Here is a 25724-nt window from a genome sequence, read left to right as displayed (position 1 = left end):
AAACCTGACCTGATCGAGTCTAAAGCCTCCACCAATATCACTGGTGTGCTCTGGATTAAAGTTTAGTGGCTGGAAAAAACACCAAGCACCTGAAATAATAGTCTCTGCAAAACACTTTGGGAGAAGGGGAAGCTGTGAGGAATCTGGTTACCAAAAAAAAAAAAAAAAAATCAGTCTCCTTGTTCTAAAGGAGTCTTTCTTCATTACTGTATTCACTGCATTTCAATCCCATATAGTCATGTGAAAAGAACACATTTCTTGAACAAAAACACAGTTATGCGATCCTTGCCCTGAATTATATTAAGCTTTCTCCAGAAAGAAGTGTAGAAAATGTCTGACTGTCTCTCACTCCCAGGCTCCTGATTAAAGCTGCAGACTCAGGACTCCTGGGTTCTTTCTCTAGCTCTGCCATCAACCTACTTCATGGATAGTAGGTAAATGAGGAGAGCTGCTGGTCAAAGAATCATGATAAATTGTATTTATCATATGTTCATCACCTCCACAGGAGGTATAAACCTACATTACATCAAAATGAATACACATTAAACCTAAATCCCACCAACAAAATGCATAAGTCAAAATATCAGAATCATAAAATGTGAAATTGGCAATTTTATTACAGCAGTGTGACCCTTTTGCAACCAAACCTCCAAACCAGGAGAAACTCTGCCAGCTCCAGATTCAAACAGAGAAATGAAACCTAATGGTTTCATTTCCTTCCCTCATTCCTCTCTCTGTGCATTGTTCATGCTGTCCTTTATGCATAGAATGATCTCAGGATGCCAACCCATCAACTTCCCTTAACTGAAATCACTCCTAAAAATTCACTTTTGCAAAAACTATAAGAAGTGATTTTATGATAAGTTAGGGGAGCACATTAAAAAATCCAACTCACCACCTCTAGATTTCCTAGTGCATCTTGACTTTTATGTGCCAGTGTTCTACGCTGTAATCTTTTCAGAACAGGCACTTCTTTATTTTTGTACATTCTAAAGCACAATCACATTGCCAAGGCTAAACAAATAAATTTTTAAAAAGAAACTTTTTTTTTAAGCCTCCCAATCTTTTATAGTCACCTAAACCAAAAACTTATCCCTGGATGGGCACAACATTTACAAAAGATCAACTGGCAGTTTTATAACAAACCCTGAGACAGCAGTCTGGATCAAACGAACGCTTGTGCCCAGGTATGACATGCACAAGGTTTAACGAACTCACTGGTTTCCTTTTGAGTTCTGCCTTTGCTGCGCTAGGTACAAACTAAGCCCCAAACCGAAAACCAAAGTTCATGGGGCGCAGGCATGACCTGCAACTGACGTGTGCATAAGTCCTACTCATTAACTGTTTTTTTAGGAAAAAGGAAAGTAGTACAAGCGGCACCTTAGAGACTAACCAATTTATTTGAGCATGAGCTTTTTTCAGGGTACATCAGGGAAGGCAACAGCAACTGAACATGTGAATATGTACGAGTCAATCTATTGCTCTATGTGTGACAGACAGACAGTGCACTCCGAACATAGAGGACAGTGGCTTCTCGGTTCTCTTAAAAATCACCGAGAGATTAATGCTGGCAGCAGGCAGCATAGCACAATATGTCAACAGCAATTATTTTCTCAATATTTCTACAGATTACCTAATACACTGGCATGATTTTTCAATGCCATTCATTTTGCCACACACTTTTACCAACTAATTTGTTTGCTTTCACTTGGTCACTTTCCACTATCACCAAGTACTGAGGACAATTGGGCATATAATGAATTGGAGAAACTGAAGGAATTCTTGGGGAAGGTATGCATTATTATAATACGAAACCTCACCACAAGCATTTAAGAGAATCAAATATCAATAACATCACAACTAATGGTTGAACTTTGATGGGAACAAAGGTCTAGAGAAAGTACTATTTACAAAAAGCAGAAATTAAAACGCCAAAAATAACAGTCAAGCATTTTTAATAAGCCCCTAAGATATTCTGGGGCTAAGGCATACCCAAACCCTGCACAGGAGCAGAAGAAGAAAGGGAGGAGAAGGCAGCACAAGAGTCTCCCCCACACAACGTCCTTGTACAGGAGTTGGTCAAAGGATCAGCAAAGTGTGCTGGGCAGCGTCCTCCTCTGGCCCCCTTTACTGGCAGGATGATTCTAGTTCCAGAAACACAGCTCACACTGCTTTGCCTCTATGCATGGTCACATTTGTGAAAAGCAGGATTTAGACATATATAAAACAGGGACCATTCACCAGCTATTGCGTTGGTCATAAATCCCTTGAGAAGCAAAGTCTCTACTCCCTGATATTATCCCCTATGGACCATAGCTATTTGACAAGTGGTAGGGCCAAAGCCTCAAACCTCTATACCAACAAGCAACTCCAGTTGGGCGGTAAAGGACTGCATGTTGCATCCCTGGAAAGGGTGACAGAGTTGCCAACTGGGGCATGCTTCTCTAGGAGCAATGCTGGTGGATTGGGACTTGCACTGTAAAATGGTGCACCCCCACTCTCTCTCTCTCTCTCACACACACACAGCTTTAAAAGCTGCAGTATGACCTTAAGTATCAGAACTTCTACAGATTTCACCATGCAAATTCTGAGCAGTATTCTTACTTATTATTTAAATAGGAATAATATATAGCCATTTCTTTAAATGGCTGAAAATGTTAAGAAAACCACATACGGTAAAACAGAGAAAACTGAATTAGAAGAGGATATATAACCAGCAACAGTGATTTATAAAAGGGTATGAAAATGTCACTTATATTAGATATGCAAACTTTAAAAGCCTCAGAGTCCTAGCATGACACCAGATAATGAAAGAAGCACTGGACCTCTCAACCACAATATGCTTTCTATTTTTCAGTCAGACTGAAGCATTTCACCATTTCTAGTTTTGTTACTAACAAGACACATGTTTCTTTGTTCTTCTGTTTCAGTATCAAGGCTATGTATAAAAATCTAGTGAAATATTTCTTCATTTAAAAACATGTTTATCCATGCATATATGTATGAACACAATACAGTATGTACTTACATAACCAAACTGAAGTTCTGACCAGTCCTATGTAGTTCTACTCTGAAAAGTGACTGTAAAAAAATGCAATTCCAGGTTTGTCATCTCTCTCCAACTCCATATCAGATGTGCTCTGTTCATAAGCAAGTTACTATTTTCATAACTACCCCCCCGCCCCCGCAAATGCAACCAGGTATGTGGGAATCAAGTTGGTCTCTCTCTCGCACCATCACCAATAATATGGATTCTACAGACCAAATTATGACTGAAGGTAACAATTGTGCAACTCCTTTGCCTTCAATGAGGTTTCATAGAAGGGACCAACTGGAAGTTAGTAAACAAATCCAAGACTGTACGAGGAAGAGAGCCCATCCATTTCACTCTCTTAGCCATACTGTCTCTGCAGGCGTATAAACTGGTAACAGCTCATTTTCGTCACTCAGAGCAGCAGACGGGACACCAAATCCACACAAAGGTTGAAATCCTGTGCTGGGCCTCCAGGAGGCTCTGGGGGAGGGAAAAGGTGGCTTTCATTTAAGCAATTTTTGCACCCTCAGAATTCCGCACTGCTTCAGGAGCCAGCACAACCATCAATTTACAACAGCCTCGTCAGAGCGGCCTCTGGTTTTCTCCGCAGCCTGGGGCAGTTCAGAATCCCCCCCTAGCACCTGGGGGCATGATCCTGCCCCTAGCATGCCCTCTACCCTGAGTTTTAAGTGTGGCTAGAGTACTGAGTGTCTGTGCCAGGATGAGGGTGGGAATTCTCCCCTAGCCCTTTTGAGGGCTATTTATGGTCCCTATATGCTGCTGCGGTGGCTCCCATCCTAGGGTGACCAGATGTCCTGATAGTAGGGGCTTTGTCTTATATAGGCAACTATGCGTGCACCCCCCCGCTGAGAAAATAGTGCCCCGATTTGTCACACTTGCTATCTGGTCACCCTCTACACAGGAGCAGAACCTTTCCCAAGGAGCACATTCAAATAAAATGATTTTACATCGTCTGTTTTCACAGTAGACCCACACTTGGAAATGAAGAGGCCCCTGAGGATTTGAAAGAGACAAATGTAACGTCCTGTTTAAATAATCTTTTAATGGATTTGGGTATTTGCCTTCCCTTGAGTAGCCTTACACTCTTAGGGTTCAATCCTCCAGTAACAATGTCTTCTATGAGGCGCTTTGTTTGAGTAAAAAATGACAGAACGGAATCCATAGTTTAAGTAGCTCTCTCTCACCGCTTACATTGCACAAGCTTGGCATAAGTGACATAATACACATATACAACAGAGCTACTGTCCCAGACTCTGCTACACTGACATTGGCTGGCTGCAGAGATGGAAATTAATGGTCACAACATGTACCTATTTCTTGAATTTCGATTATGAGCAGGTTCTGTGAAGCATGATCACATTCTAGACACCTCAGCGCTCAGGAACATTTCTGTTTCATTTGACTCACACACGGTGTGTTCGAGAGACTGGGCAGTAAGTCACAGCTCTCAGGGTTATTTCATCTTTAATTAGCACAAGGAAATTCAGCGCAACTTTCCCCCACAATTACCTCGTCCAGAGATGATGGGTCCTATTCTAACTGTAAATGGGGTCCCAGGTGCGCATACATATAATGCACATACATAACAGTTCACACAGCTATTTATGGGCATGAGGACTAAGACACTGCTACTGTGGAAACCATAGCTCTGAATTTCCTGGCTCTTAGGTTTTAAATTCTCAGCCTCAATGTGCATTTACATTGCTTTTTACCTTGAATTAAAACTTCTGTGCCTTACAGAAAAGGATATGTCAGAAACATCCAGCCTCAACAAATATGAACTGAATCATTGTTTATATTCTTTTATACAGCATTGTGTATTTAAAGGATCTCCAAGCAGTTAACATATGATGAGCCAGATCATGCCGTGGGTTGAGTGGGAATGAGAATGGGGAAAAGACGATATGGGGGGGGTGTCTCTTGCACCCCGCTCAGCAGCACTTAAAGATCTTCACCTTTTGAACCATAGGCAGGGGGACTGGTTCTTGCCTGCACAGTGCAGCATAGCTCCAAGAAGGTATGGGCCACACTCCCTGATCAAGAGAGAGTTTCCCAGGCAGCTCACGCACCCTTTTACAAAGGAGCAGCAAGGCGTAGCTGGCTACGAGTGCTCCTGTGGCCCCCTTCACTGGCACGATGGTTCTAGTACTAGAAGCACAGATGGCACTGCTTTGCTCCCCTGCACGGTCACTACTGCTAAAGGCAAATTTAGATCTACGTTTAATAGGAATCCATTCAACAGCTACTGAAATGCAACCAACTCTAGGGTGCGAATATAGCTGCTGTTTGACAGCACACAACTCTCTGCAATATTTTAGAACAGGAGGGGAGGAAAATGCCATATCCAGTTAAAACTAAGGAGGGGAATTAGGGAGGTACAATGGAACTGGCCTGTCTGATATTTTTACAGAGACAAAGTGGGTGAGGTGAAAGAGACAAGTTTTCAAGCACACACAGCTCTTCTTCAGGTCAGCTTCATGGTAAATTTTCCAAAGTCTAGGCATAACTGTGGAGGAACAAAAGCTCAAATACATTTAAATACGTAGGGCAAATTCATGCTGGATGGAACTCCAGTGACTCCGGTGGAGCTTAACTAGAGATGCATTTGGCTCATTTCAATTTATGCTGATCTATAATTTTAGATCTAGAAAGTCTCTACAAAAAAATTATAAAATAAAGTAACTGTGGTCCTGTGACAACACATCTCAGCATCAACTGAAAGAAAACCTGTGCCACTGCATAAAAACAAAGTTTGCTCTTGGAGCTGGTTTCATCAGCAGTTTTTAGGTGTCCTCAGGACAACTGCATATTGTGTAATCTCCATTTGTGTCAAAAACCCCTTGACTAAAACTCACAGCAAGTAAAGTACAGAGCAGAGCAATAGCCTCTTCATTATTCCAGAGTCGTCCTATTTTCATGATCATCTTAGGCATTTATAAGGCATCCATCACCCTGGTTTCTAGGTGCTTAGGCAATTTACAAGGACAGTTGGTAGGCTGTTGATCACCAACACAAAAGTATTTCCTAATAAGTGAAGTGCTAATCAGATGACATTCTTATCATAAAAAAAAGCTGCTCTTAAAAAAAAAAAAAGCTTAAAGTCTTCATACGCTGGAACACAAAAGGCACCATCAATATAAAACAAAGTGACTTGTTCTGATCCTACCGTCCTCCCCAATATGCACATGCAGGGCCTCTTCCTGTAGCAGGCCCCAAGCAAAAACGAGACCCGGCTCAAATGGGATGTCAAAACGTCAAACGTTACATATTTAACTCTTGCGCTTCTGAAATCCCACACACAGAAAGATTGTTTTGCGGGTTTTTTTGGAAAGAGCTTGATAGGATTACACCTTCCTCACTGTCGCTCAGTTAGGCAGGGCAAAAGACTTTGCTTGGTGTTACCTATGGAATCTTGCTAAAATAAAATTTTAACTAAACTCTATTTCACTTCCCCAGTTTTCATTCCCGTACTCAAGACTAGTTTGAATGAGCTCTACAGGTTCTCTCAAATTCTTGCATGTGCTCTTTGTAAGAGGATCCCTTCCTTCCTCCTCTGCCCCTCCCTTTCCCCCAGCCCACATTTCATCTCCACTTTAGGCTCTGCTTCTTAGCTGCTTTCTTTCAGCCAAGGGAAGCTTAACAGGACTTTCTTTGGAGCCCATAATCACTATCCTGAGATTAGCCACGGGTAGGTGTTGCTGACAGAAGCATGGCATTCCCTTTCTCAGAGCCAAACACACTGCCATGCTCAAAGAGTCAGGCCAGATCCTGGAATCAAACTCGGGTGTCTTGCAGAGTGGTTAATGCGGGACCAGCCTCACTCTCTTCATTTTAACCTCTGCAATTGCAACTCTGGGTTTCCTGCCTTTATGCAGGGTACATGGTGCTTTCCCTAGAGAACAAGAGTGACTGCATAACAGCATTTCTGAAGTAGAGCCAAACTCTGTTCCCACTGACAAAACTCCCATTCATTTTGGCGGAAGCAGGATTAGGCCCATGAAAAACTGCTACCACCTTAAACGAAAACTTCTCTGCTACCTTTTTTGGGGGGTATTATTATTACAAATATTGAGACATCACAGTCCACGTGTGTACAGATAGAGCGTGCACTCAGAGTGGATATCAATACACATTCGGACACTTTAAAAGTGAATTATGAAGGAAACAGAGGTTCCAAGTATCTGCCCTTTATTGCTTCTTTAAGACAGAAAGATGGCTTCTACAGGCCCCTCCCCACCCAAATATTAATTTTGGCTCTGCTCTTCCCCCTCACACATTAGAAATATTAGGTCCTGGCTTTCCTGTTTGCTGAAGGATTCTTTGAAGGACTGGAGCTGAACAGAAACATCACAATAGGCTGATGCCTGAGCGGCAGCTTTCCCAGCCCAAGACTCAATACTCCTTTCTGACTCACTTGAAGTTTGGAAAGCTACAACTCAAATTTCAGCCTCTGGTGGAGTCGCTATTCAACTCCGGTCCTTCAAAGAATCCTTCAGCAAAAGGGAGGGTAGCCAGAACCTAGTTTGTGGAAAACTGGAAGGGGGGTGGTCACTGGGGGGGGAGAGAAGCAAAAAAGAACCCAGCTCACACATCATAAAGGAGCAGTGAAAGGCACACACCTTTTTTTAAACGCACTGGAATAGTTGTAGGGTGATTTTGTAAATAATAGCAGGTTCTGAACAAACAGCTCTAAGAAGAAAAAAAAAAAAAACCTCTGTGTAAGAAGTCTACAACAGCAGGGAGTATAGGTTTTGAGATACTGTTAACAACTTTTTGACTTTTAAATAGGCTTTTAGAACATATTCCATTTTGTGCAACAGAATTGTGAAGACAAACTTCTGACACTGGTAACTCGTTAAGGGAAGACTAAGATTAATCACAGGCTTCAACTTCTGCACACTGTTGTCCCATATTACAATCTGTTAATACAATATACCGGGAACTCCTCTGAGGCTGGTAAGGGACATTAACATTGCAGCTGTAGAAAGTCCCTGATCCCAAACTATTACACTGGCATTCATCCCATTTTTAAAATGTGCTGAAATGCTCGTTGTTAAAAGAAAGCAGATTCAAGCCCATAATGCCCAACAGATCATGCAGAGTTTCCATCTGTGAACAAGCAAGTCACAAAACGTGGGTTTTTCAAAAATATCCTCTCTCAATCCTGCAGGGAATGTCTTCTGGTTTAAAACCCACTTCCCAGCCAAGACTGGGGCCCCAAAGTAAACATGTATCAGAGAGTTTTCTCCTCTGCAGTCCTGTTACCAGAGGGGTGGAGACTGTGTCAGCCTATAAAGAGAATGGGGGCACACCAAGTGGTTAAGCTGCTTCTAAAGCTGGACCGGCACGTCCAAGTTCAAAAAGATTTGAACATGTACTTACTTACAAAACACACACAAAGTATCGGTCATCATTTAGGCATAAAAAATAGATCTCAGGAGAATATTCCTATTAGCCTTATTTAACATTTTAAAATGTGTGATCTGATGATTGTAGTGCCTTTCACCCAAACAATCCCAAAGCACTTTGCAAACCACAGATGCCCAGGAATGCTGCACCTGCTGCTGAAATGCAGCCACTTCTAGGGTGGAAATGAAGCAACTGTTTACTGGAGCAGGGAAGTATTTTCTGCCAGTTTAATTACAGAAATGTTTTATAAATAAACAATTATGTTTTACACAGTGTTCATTTATTAGACAGCACCAATCTAGAACATTAGATGTCTCCCTGAATGTGATTTTTCCTTGTACTCAAATTATAATAATTTCATCTGCTTGAGATCCGGTTATAAACAGTACTGAATAGAAGGGTCAGGCACTTGTGAAGATATATATTTTGACTGTCAGTGACGTGTTATACTGGGACCCAAATGTACATTAGAGTATGCTACTCACATTTGTTTCAATTGAAATACCAAATAAAACACCCACTGCAATGCACTCTCTGTCTGCTGGCAGCATTCCATATAGTTAAGCTCTTGATGTCCTTCATCCCCAAATGCTCCATTAGAGGCAGCAGGCTGTGCTCTATTGTTGGAAGACTCAGTGGAACACATCCCCAGTAGGTCAGTTACCTCTCGTCTAAATCGCTTAAGGAAAGAGTATGTTAGAACCCAACAACTGTTTCCTGTTCACACCTGATGGAATAAACAATGTGACAACTACCAAAGTAGATGTATTTTTTAAAAGGGACATCAGAGCTGGCAAGCGGTATTGGACTGACAGCTCTGGTGACCCAAGAATCTGTTGATCCACAGGACAGTACATGCACGAGCAGTGGTAATGCAAATTTCCACACAGTCTCACCAATAAGCTTCAACCCTAAGCTGGAAGGAGCACCCCCAAGGGGGAACTCAGTTTCTATCGACTATTCAATCCTAGAGCTCCCTACATGAAACTACCAATTACAGGGGTTGTTCTTGAAATAGGGATGCCTGTGTACCAGGAACTGGACTAAGACCATCAGCTCATGTCACATCTAACCCATTACCAACTCCCTCAGTCAAACCTGGCTAAAACCACCCTGGCTCAAAAAAACCACAGCAGTTTTTAAAGACCACTTTTTGAATAGAGTACATGCTCTACCTTGTTCTAGTCACATAGACATTCATGTAGCTTATCTGAATTCTCTCTCTCTCTCTTACCTCATCCATTTTTTCTGATGTTGGCGTCTGGTCACCAGGCAGCATTTCTTTAGTCTCAGAAGTCTCAGCTTTGGATGTCCTACTCAGCTGATCAATAGGAGTCATACTTGCCTCTGACGTTCCTCTTGAATTCTGACTAAGAGTAGCTGTCCCAGGGATTGGCTCGTCGTCATCAGAATCTGGTAACGGTGTTGGACTAATGTCCTCCAAGCCAGTGCTGGAGGGACGTGAGGATGGGGTTTGACCTCTATAACTGGGCTGAGAGTTAGAGCCATACAATGGGATAGGAGAAAGCTGGGAGGAGGAGGAAGAGATAGGGCTACCTTCCATTCGGATCTCATTGTCCGAATCATGTTCGTTGAGAAAAGGTAACTTTGTTCTCTGCTCTTTCAAGAGCATCTCAATCCTCGAGTCTAAACTGTTATGCTGCATTTCAGACTCCATGGTTGGGGTGCCAGGCGTCTCACTCCTTTCTGGAGTCTGAGAGAAGGTTGCTGTACTTTGTTCGGTAAGACAGTTTGACTGTGGCAGGGATGGGAGTTCCTCCTGTTTTTCTTTCACAGGAACAAAATCAATATTAGTAGCAGCACTACCTTCTATTAAGATCTCAGCTGGAGGTGGTGCAGGTCTCCGGTACTCAGTGTCTCTGGAAGTTTGGGGATACTGCTGTTCATCAGATGGGGGAAATACAGCTGGTGCTTGGTATGGAGAGAAGGCAGATTTATAACTTGAAGAACCCGAGTGGCTCAAGGGAGGAGTGTGAGAATATTGTACTGGCTCTTGCTGATGAGACTTGAACGTGCTAAACTGATGTTCTGACCCTCTGTAAACACCTGCTGAGTTATGGACATAGTGATGTCCTGGTCGTCTATTGTAGGCATCTGTAAATTTTGTTTCATGTCTCCTGGGTTTATACCCAGAGTCCTGTCCGTAATGGTAAGCTGGTGTCGTTTGACGACTGGAATAGGTTGAATCTTGGGAAAACGGAGTCCCCAGTCGTGGGGTGAGCGGGGTTCCTTGGGACTGTGGGGTATACTGGCTATACGAATTTGGGGTGTCTTGCCGACAGCTGGAATAGGCTGTATCATGGGAAAACGGGGTGCTACTGTTTGGGGTAATGGATGATCCCGCAGAAGAAAGGTTACTGTCTTTCAGACGTTTTACAGAATCAGTCAACTATAAAAAATAAAATAAAAGTAAATAATATATATAGATATACACACACACACATTCAAAAACTATTTGTCTGATTTTCTGAGAAGCTGAGCACCAAGACTTCCCATTGAGTTCCACGGCAGTAAGGGGTGCTTGTAGCTCTGAAAACCAAGTCATGCACAAATAATTATCCATTGAAATATGTAGGCAGTTATTTTAGTTTAAAAAGTCTGTAGGAGAGGAAGTAAAGGAAATGGGCAAATACTATTTATTCTTTAGCAGCAATGTTAAAGGTCAAGAGAATCAGGTGAAGATGAGACATCAAGAATACTGAAAATAAAATAAAAAATTCTGTCAGTTTTTGAATGTAACTAGAGAAGAGAATGAAAGAGTACCACTGAAACCAAAAGATTAAGACTGTTTTACACAGTATGAAGGGACCCAAGTAGCTAGTTTACATATCAGACCATACACATATTAAACCAGACCACATACATACACACACTGGCTCCACACCTGCTATCAGTTCCACATAGTAGATCTGTATGCAAGTACAGAACCTGTGGAAGTCAATGGGGCTTTCTGTTGGTCTGACTGTCGGCTCAGACCCCTGATCTCCCCACCTGTCACACGTTAAGCTCTAGCAGAAGAGTCAATCTACTATATGTAAAGAGATTGTGTCTGAACTGCAAACAAACAAAAATTAAACAGAAACTTCACAAAGACAATGATCAGGTAGAATGTTTTCAGTTATGGAATCTAAAAACTAAAAAACATGAACCTTGCAGAACAGCCAAATAATAGATCTCAATGAAATTTACTTCAAAGGCACACTGAGGGGTTTATCCAAACAATCCGATTAAAGCTTGAAGCCAGTAACAAAAAGAAAAAGAAAGAAAGAAAGACCCCGCAAACAATGATGAGTAATATCAGCATCATGCCAAAATCAATGTTCAGTAATGTAGATAGGCAACAGAGAGTTACCTAGTCTAAATCCCTTGCACATCAGCAAGAGATGGTCTGAGCTCTAACACAGCAACAATAAAAACAACCAACCAAAAAACAGAGAAGATTTTATTGAGGTCGCAGTGAAGTAATAGTTTTTAAAGATCCTATTTAAAAGTTATCTGCTACTTTTTTAATTAAAATTTGCATGCCAGTGGCTCCACAGAATCAGCAGCACTGCCGGGTTTTGTGCAGCACCCAACTGTCTGATACACTGACACAAACACACTTGCAGATGTAGTTATTTTTTGCATGGTATGACTGTTGCAGACCATAAAGATATGGCAGTTAAACTTTCTCTTCCTCACCCCACCCCCTCCTCCAAAGGTTACAAAGGCAGCTTAGGTCAGACTTACTCCTCCTATAATTAATTTGTGTATCAACTCTCTGGGTATTTTATTGCCTGCAGGTGAGAGCCAAGAGCGCACTCCCAGCCAAGGGAAACGAAAGAGCCAGATCCAAAGCCCACTGAAGTCAATGGGAGTTTTTCCATTGACTTCAATAGGCTTTGGATCAGGCCCTGAGTGAGGGAGGGCTGTAAGGAGGGAGCAGGCAGATCAGCTGACCTTTACTGCTGAAACAGGAGGAAAGGAGGCAAATCAAGACATTTCAAGCTACTCTACTGGAATTACTACAGCACATTAGCAGTGTCTTGGCAGAATCTGGTAGACATTAACTGAAGGACTCACCAGAATTACTGTTCTGTGGGTCACCCCCAAAAAACTGAGTTCAGGATAATATTGTATAATAAATTGCAAGCCCTTTAATCAACAATAATGGTGGTGAGTGATGTAAACAAAAAATGATGAAGCAATTAGATGTCTCATTAATAACTGTGAAAACCAACCCATAATAGTAGAAGTGTACACATTCATTTTGGATCATCTGTAATGAGGCAATAAGTACCTCCCTGTGAAATGCTGAGCACCATCCACTCCTTCTGAAATCACTGTGAGTGAAAGGTGCCTAACAGCGGAGGCTCAGCACCTGGCAGGACTGGGCTATCTAGTCAAATCACAACCTCTTTCAGTTCCACTCTTCCACATTTAAGGATGACCTGCTGAGGAGGAAATGAGGCCTCTTTATGATGGAGAAAGATGACCTGAAAGGTTTTGTTTTGAGGGAGTTTGGGGATAGGTGTTTTTTTTTTTTTCCCAGTTTGATTTTCACATTCAGTATTCAAGGCTTGTCTATCTGGAGAACTAGTGAAATGAGAACAGTATAAGAATCAAAGAAAGAGAAAGGTGAGCAATTGAGAGGGGGAAAAGATTTATAGCTACAATGTTTAAAACTATTAAAGCCAAAACTTCCAAACCTGGATGCCTCGAGTCAGGCCCCTAAATCCATAATCAGACTCCTACATAAAAGTGGACAGAAATCCATGGGCGCTCAGGATGCTCAAGACCACTGAAAAGTCAGGCCACTTTTATTTGGGAGTCTATGGCTCCAAACCAGCAGGTGATTCCACGCACAACGGTGGGCCCATAAAGAATCTCTCTAATTTAAATGGAGGTCCATGAAGAAGCAGGTGACTGCCTGTTCAGTCAGTTGCAAGAGAGATGTTTACATAGACTACTTAAGAGCCAAACTTTAGACACCTGAGTTTGGAACTTCTTGGCTCTGTTTTTGTTAACTAACTGATTCCAACGACCATTTTGGAGAACTGATGTCATTGTTAAAGACACAACACCTCTACTCTTCATTTTGAAAGGTGTGGGGGGAAAATCTCAAACGCATGAGACAGCCTCCTGAAAAACTACAGAGGAACCAGGATGGGCATTCCTGATATTTTTAAGAGAAAAAAAAGCAGAAAAGATACCCTAACCTTTAAAATTCAAAACACACATCTTATCCATCTTCTAGCAAAAGCTTAGAATAACCTTTACAGTGAAGGAAAAGAGGCCAAGTTTATCCTTGCAAGTCACTCCACTGAATTCAACAGGAGGACCCGATGGATGGATTTGGCCCTGCATCCTTAATTACAGAAATTACTAAAGTTACTAAGATGCATTTAGTTGGTTCTGTATATTTATAACAGGACACAAATCACTCACAATATTCACTTAGGAACAGCGTGAATTTGTGCATGATACTTAAAGAATTAAATTTGCTGTAGCAAGTTCCAGTTATTAAATTCAATGTATTTATTTAAATACAGATAATGAATTTTAAAGTAATTTTTAAAATGTACTGACAAAACTACCCCAGGATGGAACAAAACAATACCACACGTCACTTGTTATAGGAAAATCTATTTGAATCAACCACTGTCTGCTTGTAAGTTTTTAGAAATGTACGATTAAAATACACCCAAGCAAACTGTACCTGCTGAGTTTCATTCACAGTTGGCGAGACATCCTGCTCATTGCCTACAGGAAGGGTCTGCGGAGTGTAAAGACCATTAACCAGCAGTTCATAGAACCGCATACGGGTTTCACCTGCACAAACCACAATGAAAGTTTATTTAAAAAAAAAAAAAAAAAGCCACACAGTGTACATCGAAAGTCTCTTTATTAAGCCTTCCCCAGACCCAGCTAGCACTCTTAATAGTCCCCATTTTAGCCAACATCTTTCCAGTAAAGGAGGCCAGGGCAGCACTTAAGGTAAGAGCCACTGTTTCTTAAAAATCTGCGGGACAAGTGATGCAAGGCGTTCCCTTCTCGGACAATGGGAATGACCACATCTTCAATTACAGCATCTGAAAAAATGCATTACCAATAGGCCACCTCTCTGAGATGAATGGGAAAAGGTACTGGAAAGCAGTAAAAAAATTAGCCAGGGCAGAATCCAGCATTAGTAGTTACACTTAACTTGATGTATATAATTAAAGATACTGTAGCCTCTGTTAATGTGCTCCCTTGAGAGAGAGGTTTCTAAGTAGTTTTTTTCCCTCTTCTCATTCTATTTGGCTGCTCTGTTTCTGCGCCATGCTTTCCGGCGAGCAGTAATCTCTCTCTTCTCAGAAGTGTCAAATGGTTTACATGTGTCAAAACTGTAACTTTTATAAAAGCTTCATCTCACTAAATGCAACAACTAATTCTGACAATACCTGTAGCCAGTTTAGAAGCCTTTTCCTCATAAACCTTTCCAATAGAATATGAGGTGTTATTAATACAAATGAGATGCAATCGAACACAATGGACAAAATAATTATCACTTTTCCAAGAAGGTACTAGCTAACCTGTGTTTTGGTGTAATGTGTATGTAGCACTTTCCTAGCATGAACATTCTACAGAATGCAAACCTGCATGCAATACTGATATCTGTGTTTAACATTCTCATTTTCAGGCTGCTAAATTCTAGTGAAGACACAGTTTCTTAATATTAGACAAGTTTGTTTACTTTTAGCCTGAGCCTGCTCATTTTGCAGTCAGTAAGTTTGTCATGGATTTCAAAAGAAGCTGGGTCAGACCCTTTGAGATATTTTCAATTTTGCTTACATGAGGGGTGTGTTCTTTGTTTTTTAGAATGTGAGAATAATTTTTTTTAATTGAAAATTCAGTTTAAGTCAACACAGCAGAAGATGTTTCTTACCCAGGGTTTTTAATCTTTTTCTTTTCAGTTACAAATAAAAAAAGTAAGTAATGTATAACTGAAAAAGAAATAAAATACAGTAAAAATGCACAAACCCAATGCCTGAACCTGCAGCTCACTCACTCACACACACACACACAGTATGTATTCAAGTGAGTGAGTACTCCCACTTAACAGGACTACATGAGTAAGTGCTGCAGGATCAAACACCCAATTCTCGTACATAATTGTGCATAACTAGTATCTACAAATGCACTTGTCTAAAGAATCCGCTCCAGATTAAGAGCTTGATACTGCATTATTCAGGTAAAACGCCCACTAAATTCAATTTTGGATGAATAAATACTGCCTATCAGGCTTCAATAATGTTCAGTTTTACAACACTGCTTCACATACATAAATATTGGGCCAGATCCTCAACTTGGGTAAACTGTCATCGCCCAGTTAAAGTCAATGGAGCTATGACAATTTGCAGCTGGAGATCTGGCCCAGAGCATTTGAAATATTGAATTTACATGAAATTATAGCACTCGCCATCAATGTTGTGATGTAGAAGCAAGTTTAAAATTAGTTTTTTTAAAATAGCACAAATACCGTAGCTTCCTCATTTTCCCCTTTTTATTCAGTAAAACATTAATAAATACTTAGTTTTTTCATTTTCACAGAGCTTTGAATTACCCCCATAGAGGTAGTGAGGTAGGTAATTAACTATTATATTCATTCTCCAGATGGAGAAATGGAGGAAGATAAGTTAACTGAATTGCTTTAAGCTACATAGGAAGTCCATCTCAGAAGTGGGAATTTTGAACTCATGAATTCCAAGCTCCTAGTCCTGTGCTCTGACCACTTGATCATTAAATACACAGATAAAACACTTCTTGCACTCCTTTTTATACTCATTTATTTTGCTAAAATTTGGAATCTAATATTGAATTTTTATAAAAGTGCATTTTACTAGCTTCTGGAAAAGCTGAATATTGGGAATAAATGGATAAGTAAAATAAATATTACAGACTGTGTAGCCAAAGATGTCATAAGCTGCAACCGCTATTTTTAGCGTTATATTTTAACTGATCTTGCCATACCACAAAGCATTGCTGGTATTATTGCATCTTTTAAAAGAACCAGAATAGCCACAAGTTTTTAAAAGGTTAAAATGAGTCGCATAGAGAGAGTTTATGAGTTATATGTAAAAATGAAAGTGCAATTTAAAATTAAGAGGTCTTAGTGTTTTCACCAAAGTAATTAAAACATGCAAAACCACAACTTAACATGCAGTTAACTTTCCTAGCTCTTGAACGATGACCACCTGTTCTAGGATTACAAAAGTGAAATATAAAATCAACAAAAAACTGAGGAAAACTCTCCAATCAGCTTGCTCAAGAACTCTCTTAATACCTAAAAAAACCAGGAGTACTTGTGGCACCTTAGTCTCTAAGGTGCCATAAGTACTCCTGTTCTTTTTGCGGATACAGACTAACACGGCTGCTACTCTGAAACCTCTTAATACCTACTTTCACCCCCTGTGAATCCACTTTAATTCCCATTATTAAATCTGAAAGTGGCTTTTGCTCCAATTTCAATGTATATGTTAATCTTCTTCAAATTTCAAATTAATAGGGTGATATACAATTTAAGATGAAATAGGGCTAAAAATATTAAATCCCAAAAATCAAAGCATATGCATTTCACAGTCACGGTTTATTTATAATGGCAAATGATTTAAAAAACTTTTCTGGGCATTCTTTTAATATTTAGGCAGTAATGTCAAAAATTATTCCATTATACTCACATAACATGTGTTACATACTAAATGTTATGTAAACACTGACTGCACTTGAAGGTTGTTGAAACACTTTTTATACTTTGTATGGTTAATGGAGACAAACAAAGCACTTTTTGCTTTGAGAGAAAGGTGTTCATGGGCTCTTCCTCTTTCTTGAAGATAAACAGTGCAACACATGCTTAAAACTGGAATTATCATGTTTACAGTGCAAATAATAATAAATAATTATAATAAAAATTACAAATAAATGCCTGTAACGTTTTGTGTACTTCACTGCTTTAGCTTTTAGCCAGATGTTTAGAAAGGTCCTTCACTAGCATGTTTGGGGGAAAAAAACAACACACATAAAACAATAATAAGCAGAATTTTAATATTTTCAGTACTTGAATAGTTACTGTACTGTTAATTCCTGTAGTAGTACCATTGTGCCTCAGTTATGCTGAGGATTAAAAGTGTTACTGTCCCTTTAAGAGAGAGAACACACATACACACACACACTCTCGTGCTCTCACACAGTGTCAAGTGCTGTACACTTTTTACTGCCAGACTTGGGTTTGTTGCTAAGTACCAGTGAAATGCCAGGAGCTCAGAAAATAGGATCCTGCTGCAGTTCAGTCGGGTGTTTTTTAAAGATATAGTAGTTTCGAAGACAGGAAAAAACTTTACAACCATATTTCGAAGTGCATTTCTAAACCTCTGAAAACAGTCACCAGTTTAGATCAAGGCATTTGTAAAGAGATTCTGAAATGGGTTGAGGGCGATTGCAAGGGCAGAGTTTGCCAAACCCGGTGTCAGTGTGAGTGAATGAAATGGACAGGATGGCAGCATTTTGTAAATTACAGGACTGTCTCCTAGCAACAGACAACACATTCAGCTCCACGTGACTTCCAATGGCCCAGAGAAAAGGAGAGACAGGCAGATGGGGAAAGAGTAACATTCACTTATTAGTATTTTTTAATCATCCAGCCCCTCCAGTCTGGAAAAGCATATCACTTTAAGAGGAGAGAGGGGATGCAGGGGGTTGCAACTATACAGAGAATTAAGCTAAATTCTGCTTCCCACCTTTTGTATCCAGTTCCACATGGATGATGTTGCCCATGACTGATGTGTTGTGCAGGTGCTGGACGGCTTCCCTGGCACCCTTCACTGTGGCAAAGATCACTTTGGCAATGCCCAGGTGCTTCTTGTTCTTGGGGTTGTAGAGAATCTCTACTTCTTCCACTTCACCATATTTCTTGCACATGTCGGTCAGAAAGTTTTCACGGATGTTGTCATTCAACTTGGCAAAGGTTACCTGCTTGGGAGGCACTGGCCCCACGTAAAACTCATCAATCTGGAGATTTATACAAACACAAAATTAAATACAAATAATTAAGAACCAGGAGGGAGACTGGCAGCAGAAAATTAAATCATTTGGAACGGACAGACAGAGTTAGTCTCCTTAGAACTCTGGGGAAAGAAACTGTCTACAAACAATGTCACACCAGTCTGAAGAGAAATCCAGCCTCTGCACTCCCAGAAATTCATATGGAAATGATTACTTTTTCATCTTAAAAACATATTTTAAGCAGCTATATCAAGCATCAGAGTTGTAACTCAAAACAGGTAAACGGATCCTATCAGACAGATGTATTGATTTCTTTATGGAATAGGATTATTATTAAACGGTTTGCCAGATAATATTAATACGAATCTGTCATTTAAAGGGCCCATTAAGTTATTTCAAACTCAAGCTCAATTGACAAATAACAAGAATCCAAACTAAACCTAAAGGTTAGTGCAGGTACCTTGAATTTGGGAACAGAAAGCTCCAACTCCTTGGTTTTGGTCCATATTCTTCCTATCCTGGGATCTCTGACACAATCCACCGGAGCAATTCCCGAGTTCTGCAAGGTGGGGTGGAGGGGGAAAATAGAACACACAAAAAACATCAATAATATTGCTAGAAATTTCAGGGGGGCGGGAAGCATACCACAGGGAAGCAGGGGAAGCCTCAGGGGAAGAGAAAAGCACACAAACACGTGTCAAATTGCGATACTACTGGGAAATAGACACAGATTGGAAACACAGAGAAATAAAGCTCCAGGTTTTAGCTCCTTCTTGGGATCCTGACAGTTGAATACATTGTGTCAGGTGGCAGTAACTTTCGTGCCTTTTCCTCCCCCCACCCTCCAACATTTGTTACAACATGAATTATTACAGCATTAAAAAATCCTTTCCCCACAACACCTCCCCTAAACAAGGACTGCTAGAGAGGGGGGCTAGGTAGAGGTTTGTGCGGGGTATATAATTTATTTTAAAAAGCAAAACACTTACAGGCATGCTAAAATTTTGCCCATCATAACGATAGAGTTTATGCTGTCCTTTTTTCAGAGCTGGGTCAATAATCAATTTATAACTTCTCCAGTGGTGATTTCTTTTCTCGACAGAAGTGCTGGCTTGTGTGCTGTTCTCCATTCCGTTGATCCAACCTGGCGCGGGTGGGGAGGGGGGGAAAAACACAAAGTTTTAAAAAAATGTAATAAAGATCCCATTTTAAGAATCACCCATTAAACCCATCAAAGCTGGGGGGGGGGGAATACACAAACAGGAAGACTCTAAAATGGGGGAAATCTTAGACAACCCCCGTGAGACAAGAGACAGAAAGGGGAGGGGGGGAAAAGACCCAATCTCACTTGAACTCTGTTTTTTGCCATGGTCTTCTGGGTGCTTGGCTTTTTCCCCTGCCTTGATCTCCTTGAAAGACATTGAGTGAGGCGGCCGATCGTCTCCTTGCAGCGAAAGGCGAGCTCCTCTTCACATTCGGCTGGTTACATTACACTGCTTTTGAAAGGCTCCTGCCTCCTTTTTTTGCGAGCCAACACATATTGTGTGTGTGCTTTCTGCTTGCTTCTCAGGCATCCCACAATACACCACTATGGAGCTCGGCTAATGGCTAACCGCCCTCAACCGAAGGCACATTCACAGCAGCTGCAGCGCGCCGCGAAGCCCCCAGCCTCGCCGAGCCGTGGCACCTCCCCACCCGAAATAAAGGGCCATGCATTTTCCCGAGCCGACCGAGCCTGGGGAGGGGGGCCCCCCCCCGCTTTAAGGGCATGCAGGGAATTCCTTGGAATCTGCGGGCTGCGTTTACCTTAGCGCAAACTGTTTCTAAACAAGATGGACAGAGGGGGGACAAGTTTGGGGGCACTCACTGAGCCTGGCAGGGGCAGCCCGGGAGCAGCCCGGGGCACGGGCTGAATGGCTGTGTGTCTGGCCCCCCGCTACAGTGTGTTCCCGCAGCCCCACCGAGCCCCGCTGGCTGGCGAGCCGCGGTGTTACAATGTGTCCATTGCACAGGACGGGAACCAGGGGGAGAAAGTAGCAGTTTTGCTTATTAAAGGTCCTGGGGTTGCAGCAGCCAATCAGCGTGGAGCTTCCATTTTGTTTGAGCGGTGAAAGGCAGCTGGGGATCTCTCTTTTTGCCTCTTTTCCTGGGCGAGGAGCGTCTCGCCTGGCTTTGGGCTTCATGTTGTTTTAGCTCATCTTGTGCTTTTGGTTTGTAATTTGGCCGTGGTTAGGTAATTGGCTGGTTAAAGGCACCAGGAGCCCGCAGCCAATCAGCGCGCAGCTTCCATTTGGCTTGAGTTATTAGACGCTGATCTAAAAACATCCTTCACCAGACAGCTAAGGAGAGGCCAACAGATCAGGCAGCCATTTTTCTGCAATGGAATTAAATGGCCAACTGGGTTTTCCTTTGTTCCAAAAGGGGATACTTTATTTGAATCCACACCATCCATTTCAGGACTTCTCAGTGTTGTATTAATGTCTGACAACATTTTAAAGGACTCAATGAAGAAGGAAGATAAAAAAGATTTGGATTTTTCCTTATGATTTGGAATCCATCTTTGTCTTGTGTAACTAGGTCATGGCACACCCTTATGTCAGCAGTAACAATTTTGAATTCAAAAATAAGTAAATACATATTTTTGTTTGGGTTTTTTAATCTTTATAACTATATTATGACTGAACAATAAATTTTAAAAAAATAGTTCCTGTATTAAACACTTAATTCCTGGCCATTTTTATTAACTCCTTTGGTGCTTATAAGGTAACGTTTTAAATATAGATTTAGGAATAGTGAATTCTGGCATAAAAATTTACTATGATAAACTTTTTTTCTTTTACATTGTAAGTACCCAATCCATTCTGTCCTTACTAAGTGTAGTTTTCATGTTAATGTTACTGGAGTTGTCCTTATTTCTGAGCCTTCATTTGCATGTCTTATGTTTTTTTGTCTGTTTAGCTAAAACAATTTTATGCTTTTAAAATATTTTATTTATAAAGCAAAATATCTAGCGAGAGATGTTTTTTAAAATGTTTACATACAGTAAATGTTAACCAGGTGTTTTCACACTAACATGTACAGACTAAAATATTTGGGGGAAACATTTTTGAGTTTCTGTGTCGTCTGGAAAGCCACTGGCTGTCCTTTTAATGTACAGAGTAAATCTGTCACAGGAACCTAGATTTAAGCCTCGAGTAAAAGTCCTAACTGGATACTCAGTCAACATAACTGGACAACATTTTCTATAGCTTTTTGATGCTACACCATTGCCATATAAAGATCTTTAAATGTCTTAACAAGATACGTTTTGACTTGCAAATTCCCCAGAGAAGTGGGGATACAGATTATATAGCTATATATTTAGAAATATGTTTTAAAAAAGCTAAACAACACAACTTCACCTTGAGAACTGCATTCATCAGTGGTGAGCGGGTAAGTAAACCCTTTTGCCCTTGCAGAGAAACAGATAGCCCAGGCCTGTTCAACAAATGTTGTTGTCCTGGACAGAGAGAGCCTAATTATCGTCTGTAAAAACGGTAGCTAACTTGTTCTTGTGTCATCGATACATATACAGACTATATTAATATATATTTTTCAGAGCGTGATTTCTTTTTCTCCACAAAGCGCTTGTTAGCAGCTCTGCTTTTTGTGGAGGGAGAATGCGGATCCATGCTGGCATTACATGGCTGTTAAATTGTTCCTCTCTTCTTCTTTCTCTCTCTCTCTCCCCCCCCCATATCTATTTCCGAACAGTAAGATTATGAAGGAGGATTTTAGAAGACGAAAGGGAACCCCCTTTACGTGTTTATCCATCTAATTACTGAAGAATCTGGCTCGAAAAAACAAAAAGGGACTGTTTTCAGAACGGTGACAACGAGCCTGTAAAGGTCTCGCTAAAATGCGCTGCAAAATCCTTCCCCACGAGAGACAGCTACTTTAGAAACGGTCTGAAAATAGATCCAAAATGAGGGAGGCTGCCTCCAAAGGAGGGACACTTTGCAGCCTGGATTGTTACAGTCGGGAAGAAGTGACGCAGTTGATGTTCACAGCAGTTCTGTGCTTTCATGCAGCTACTGAGCCCATGCAACTAACTCCCAGCTGAGTTTTATTTTAAAATCTGCTAATGCACCAAGCGTATCATGCCTTTGCAGCCTCGTGCCACGGGAAAAACCGGGTGGCTGTCTGGCATTTCAGCACGCAGCTCCAGGTTGTACTCCATATTGTTTGTGAGAGGGGGTGGGGTAGTGGTTCGTAATGGCTTCTTCTTTGCAATGCTGTATTCTTGTCAGGTTTGGGGGCGGCAGCACGTCTGTGTCTCCCAGTGTCTAGCGTTGTTTCTATTTCCGATCATTGCAGGGAGGTGACTGCCCGCCCCCCCCCCCCCTTTGTGAGGCTTGTGGAAAGTGAAGAAGAGAAGTAAGGGGGGGTTGTTTTTTAAGGCTCGGGGAAAAAATGGTTGCCATTTCGTGAAAGCACTTTGCAGCAGCAGAAGGAAGCGAGCAGGGGCTTGTAATCGGAGATCCTGGCAAGGCTCCAGCTAACGCCTGCTGTTCTGCTAGGCACTCCCAGGGGGGACCGGGAGGGGGCGGGGGAGAGAGCGCGAGGAGGGGAGGCCAGGGCTAGGCTGGCAGCTCTCTTAAAGAAACAGGACACTAGCTTGGGGAAGACAAAGCAGCATCGAGTAATGCAGACAAAGCCCTCGTGGCTATAAATAAAACGATTGTTGCTATGAAGATCCTCCTGGTCACTTTTTAAACTGACCGTAGCATAGCACAGGCATTTGACAAGCCAGTGCAATACAAAAATAGCCAAATGGCCTGGAAATGGCATGGGGCACCCTTATCGCTCTAGAAGCTGGTGTTTTCTTTACACAGATCAGACGACGGGCTCGCTGTCTGGAGTGCAGATGCATGTAATGGGGTTTATGTTGCTAGAAACGTGTAAAGCTATGTAGAGACCGGGACAAGAACTGTGATCTTTAGTTCAGCCCTTTAAACAGTCCCCATAGCTCTTAGCCCATTGTTTTTCAAAGTCGGTTTCACTGCATCTTGCTAATCTTCCTCTGTCCTCTTCGGCCCACAAACAGGGTGGGCCCAACGTTGAGATGGGAGGGAGGAGCAGCTGACAGCAGAGTGCATGGCCTGTGCCAAATCAGGTTGCTGGCTGGCCCCAGCTTCTCCGCTGACTTCAGGGATGCCGTGCAGGGATCTGTCTGTTCATTGTAGGTCCTGCGGCCATTGTATTACCTATGGTCTCTGCACCACTCTGTGTCCGTGCAGGGGGGGTCCTTGCCTTTCCAAAAGGAGTTTTGAGAGGCCTCTCTCCCTCACTTCTCGGCTATTGTCAGCCTCAACTTTTAGTAAATGGAGGGTCATATTAGTCCATTGATCCATTTATATCCACTTACAGAAAGGATCAAGGCGAGAGGCCAGCTCATATTCTGTATTTCTAGGGAAAAAAATGTAGGGCACTATTGAAACTAGTGTAGGAGGTTTATTCACAAGGAGAATTAACAGATGTCCGTTTTCAGTGCAGATAAATCCAATATGGGTGGTTTTGATATGCGAAATGTCAGATTAAATAGATTTTCCTACATCTAGCTAAGTATGAGGGTATTGTGGTTGTTTCCAAGTTTATATACTCATTTTGCTGTGTGGGGAGGAGTTCATTTCATTCCACTCCACTCCATACTAAAATTAGATCAGATAATGCAACCAGCCTTAATCAACCATCCAAAGGGCGAGAAAAACCCAGTTGTAGAGGAGGCCTTCTTTTAAGGGTAGAAGAAAATCATACTATGAACTTTTATGGGAGGGGAAAAAGGTAAGTGGCTACTTAAGACAGATGCTTGCCTCTTGGAGGTGGGATGCATGGTGCAGGGTTCACTGTACCAGTTTGTGTCTAAAGTTAGTCATTTTTTTTGTTTTTTGTAAAAGCTTTGGTTTGGTATGTGTTGAGAGGGTTAAGGTAGGGTAGGATTGTGCAAATAAGGCATTGCATTTTCATCTTTTTCAAAATAAATGTAAGGGTTTATTTTACTCTTAACAGTTGACTATATTTTTATCCATGATCCTTCCACAACCTGAATCAATCTATTATACTAGAACAAGCAATAAACCTGTATGTATGTGTGTGTGTGTCTATATGGGATACACAAACATAAACTCCCACATGAAAATGCCTCTAAAACACAAGGCTTACTTTTAAAATTAGAAAACTGGCTCCTCTGCCTTCCCTCTCCAATGCTGATACCTTTAACCAGCCACCTCTCCTGTCTAATTGGGATGCAGTGGTTCAAAAACATTACTTTTTTTTTCCCCTTCCCCTGCTTTTCTGGAATCTCTTTGAAGTCATTATGCACTCTCGCATTCTTGTCCCTTATACAGTGAAACAGGAAACTCTCTGGGCTAATTTCAGAAAGTGGAGTGCATATTTGTATTCAGTAAAATATCTCTTTGTTAGCAACATGTAAAACTCACGGAGTGCCCTAACCCATGAAGCCATATTCATGTGCATGGCTCTTGCTCGTACCTGTAGTTCTGATCACTTTAAATAATAATTAGTAAAGATATTTGCAGAAACTACTATATAGTCTTTCTTTACCATAAATCCTTGTTAAAATGTTCCTTGACTATTTTTATTAGACTAGAAGTCAAAACCATTTTAATTTACCGAAAGACAACAAAAGCCAAACAGCATCCCAATCAAAACAGTGCTGCTGATTACTTTGTACTATCGTAAAACAGTTCTAGATCTTGCACTATATTGTGCAAGCTGAAGACGTAAGTGATGAATGAGGAAGTGGTCAGTTAATTTTAAGCAACATCTCTCAACTTTCTCGTGCTTGTTTTTTATTTTTAAATAAATATTAAACTGTTCAGATATTTTAACAGATGTTAAAACCCAAATTACCACCTCCTTCTCCCCTCCTCCCCAAAAAATGGTTTAACTGAACTTCTGTTCTTCACTTAACTAGTTATACCCAACTATGATTATGGTTTCCAAATAGTGGGTGAATTTTATGTATTAAGGCCCTACTTTTGTGTGTGTTTGCACAACTCTGTCCAAGCACACATCTACATAGTTACTTTTCCAGTGCTAATTCCTTTGTGTGCAATTAACCACTTTGCAGCGTGCAAAACCATCACCTGTGTCCTCAGGCGGTAGAATCTTATCTATTAATTGCCCTAGCAAGTGTTAGTGCTAGAAAAGTGTGTGT

General features: G+C 41.2%; 2 protein-coding genes across 6 annotated transcripts in view; one reads left to right on the top strand and one right to left on the bottom strand.

Moving 5' to 3' along the window:
• SETD1B (SET domain containing 1B, histone lysine methyltransferase) overlaps window positions 1-20256 on the bottom strand; it is a 70222-nt gene extending 49966 nt beyond the window's left edge. For both annotated transcript variants that reach the window (XM_074972344.1, XM_074972345.1), the window contains exons 1-6: window positions 19854-20256; window positions 19495-19649; window positions 18966-19064; window positions 18241-18511; window positions 14184-14296; window positions 9699-10874 (exon numbers count right to left, since the gene is read on the bottom strand). In XM_074972344.1, coding sequence (XP_074828445.1) covers window positions 9699-10874; window positions 14184-14296; window positions 18241-18511; window positions 18966-19064; window positions 19495-19649; window positions 19854-19926 — 1887 coding nt within the window. In that variant the 5' untranslated portion in view covers window positions 19927-20256. The remainder of the gene's footprint in view (window positions 1-9698; window positions 10875-14183; window positions 14297-18240; window positions 18512-18965; window positions 19065-19494; window positions 19650-19853) is intronic.
• Window positions 20257-21368: 1112 nt separating this feature from the next.
• The window catches only part of LOC141999552 (rho-related GTP-binding protein RhoF-like), a 144015-nt gene continuing 139659 nt past the window's right edge, over window positions 21369-25724 (top strand). For 2 of the 4 annotated variants that reach the window (XM_074973109.1, XM_074973108.1), the window contains exons 1-2: window positions 21803-21937; window positions 22259-22712. In XM_074973109.1, the coding sequence (XP_074829210.1) occupies window positions 22629-22712 (84 nt within the window). In that variant the 5' untranslated portion in view covers window positions 21803-21937; window positions 22259-22628. Of the gene's footprint in view, window positions 21938-22258; window positions 22713-25724 lie in introns of all 4 variants that reach the window. The other 2 variants (XM_074973106.1, XM_074973105.1) reach the window with 1 other exon arrangement.

The sequence above is a fragment of the Natator depressus genome, chromosome 15 (assembly GCF_965152275.1).
Source record: "Natator depressus isolate rNatDep1 chromosome 15, rNatDep2.hap1, whole genome shotgun sequence".
NCBI classification, from domain to species: domain Eukaryota; kingdom Metazoa; phylum Chordata; order Testudines; family Cheloniidae; genus Natator; species Natator depressus.
This window is presented reverse-complemented; position numbering and strand designations above follow the sequence as displayed.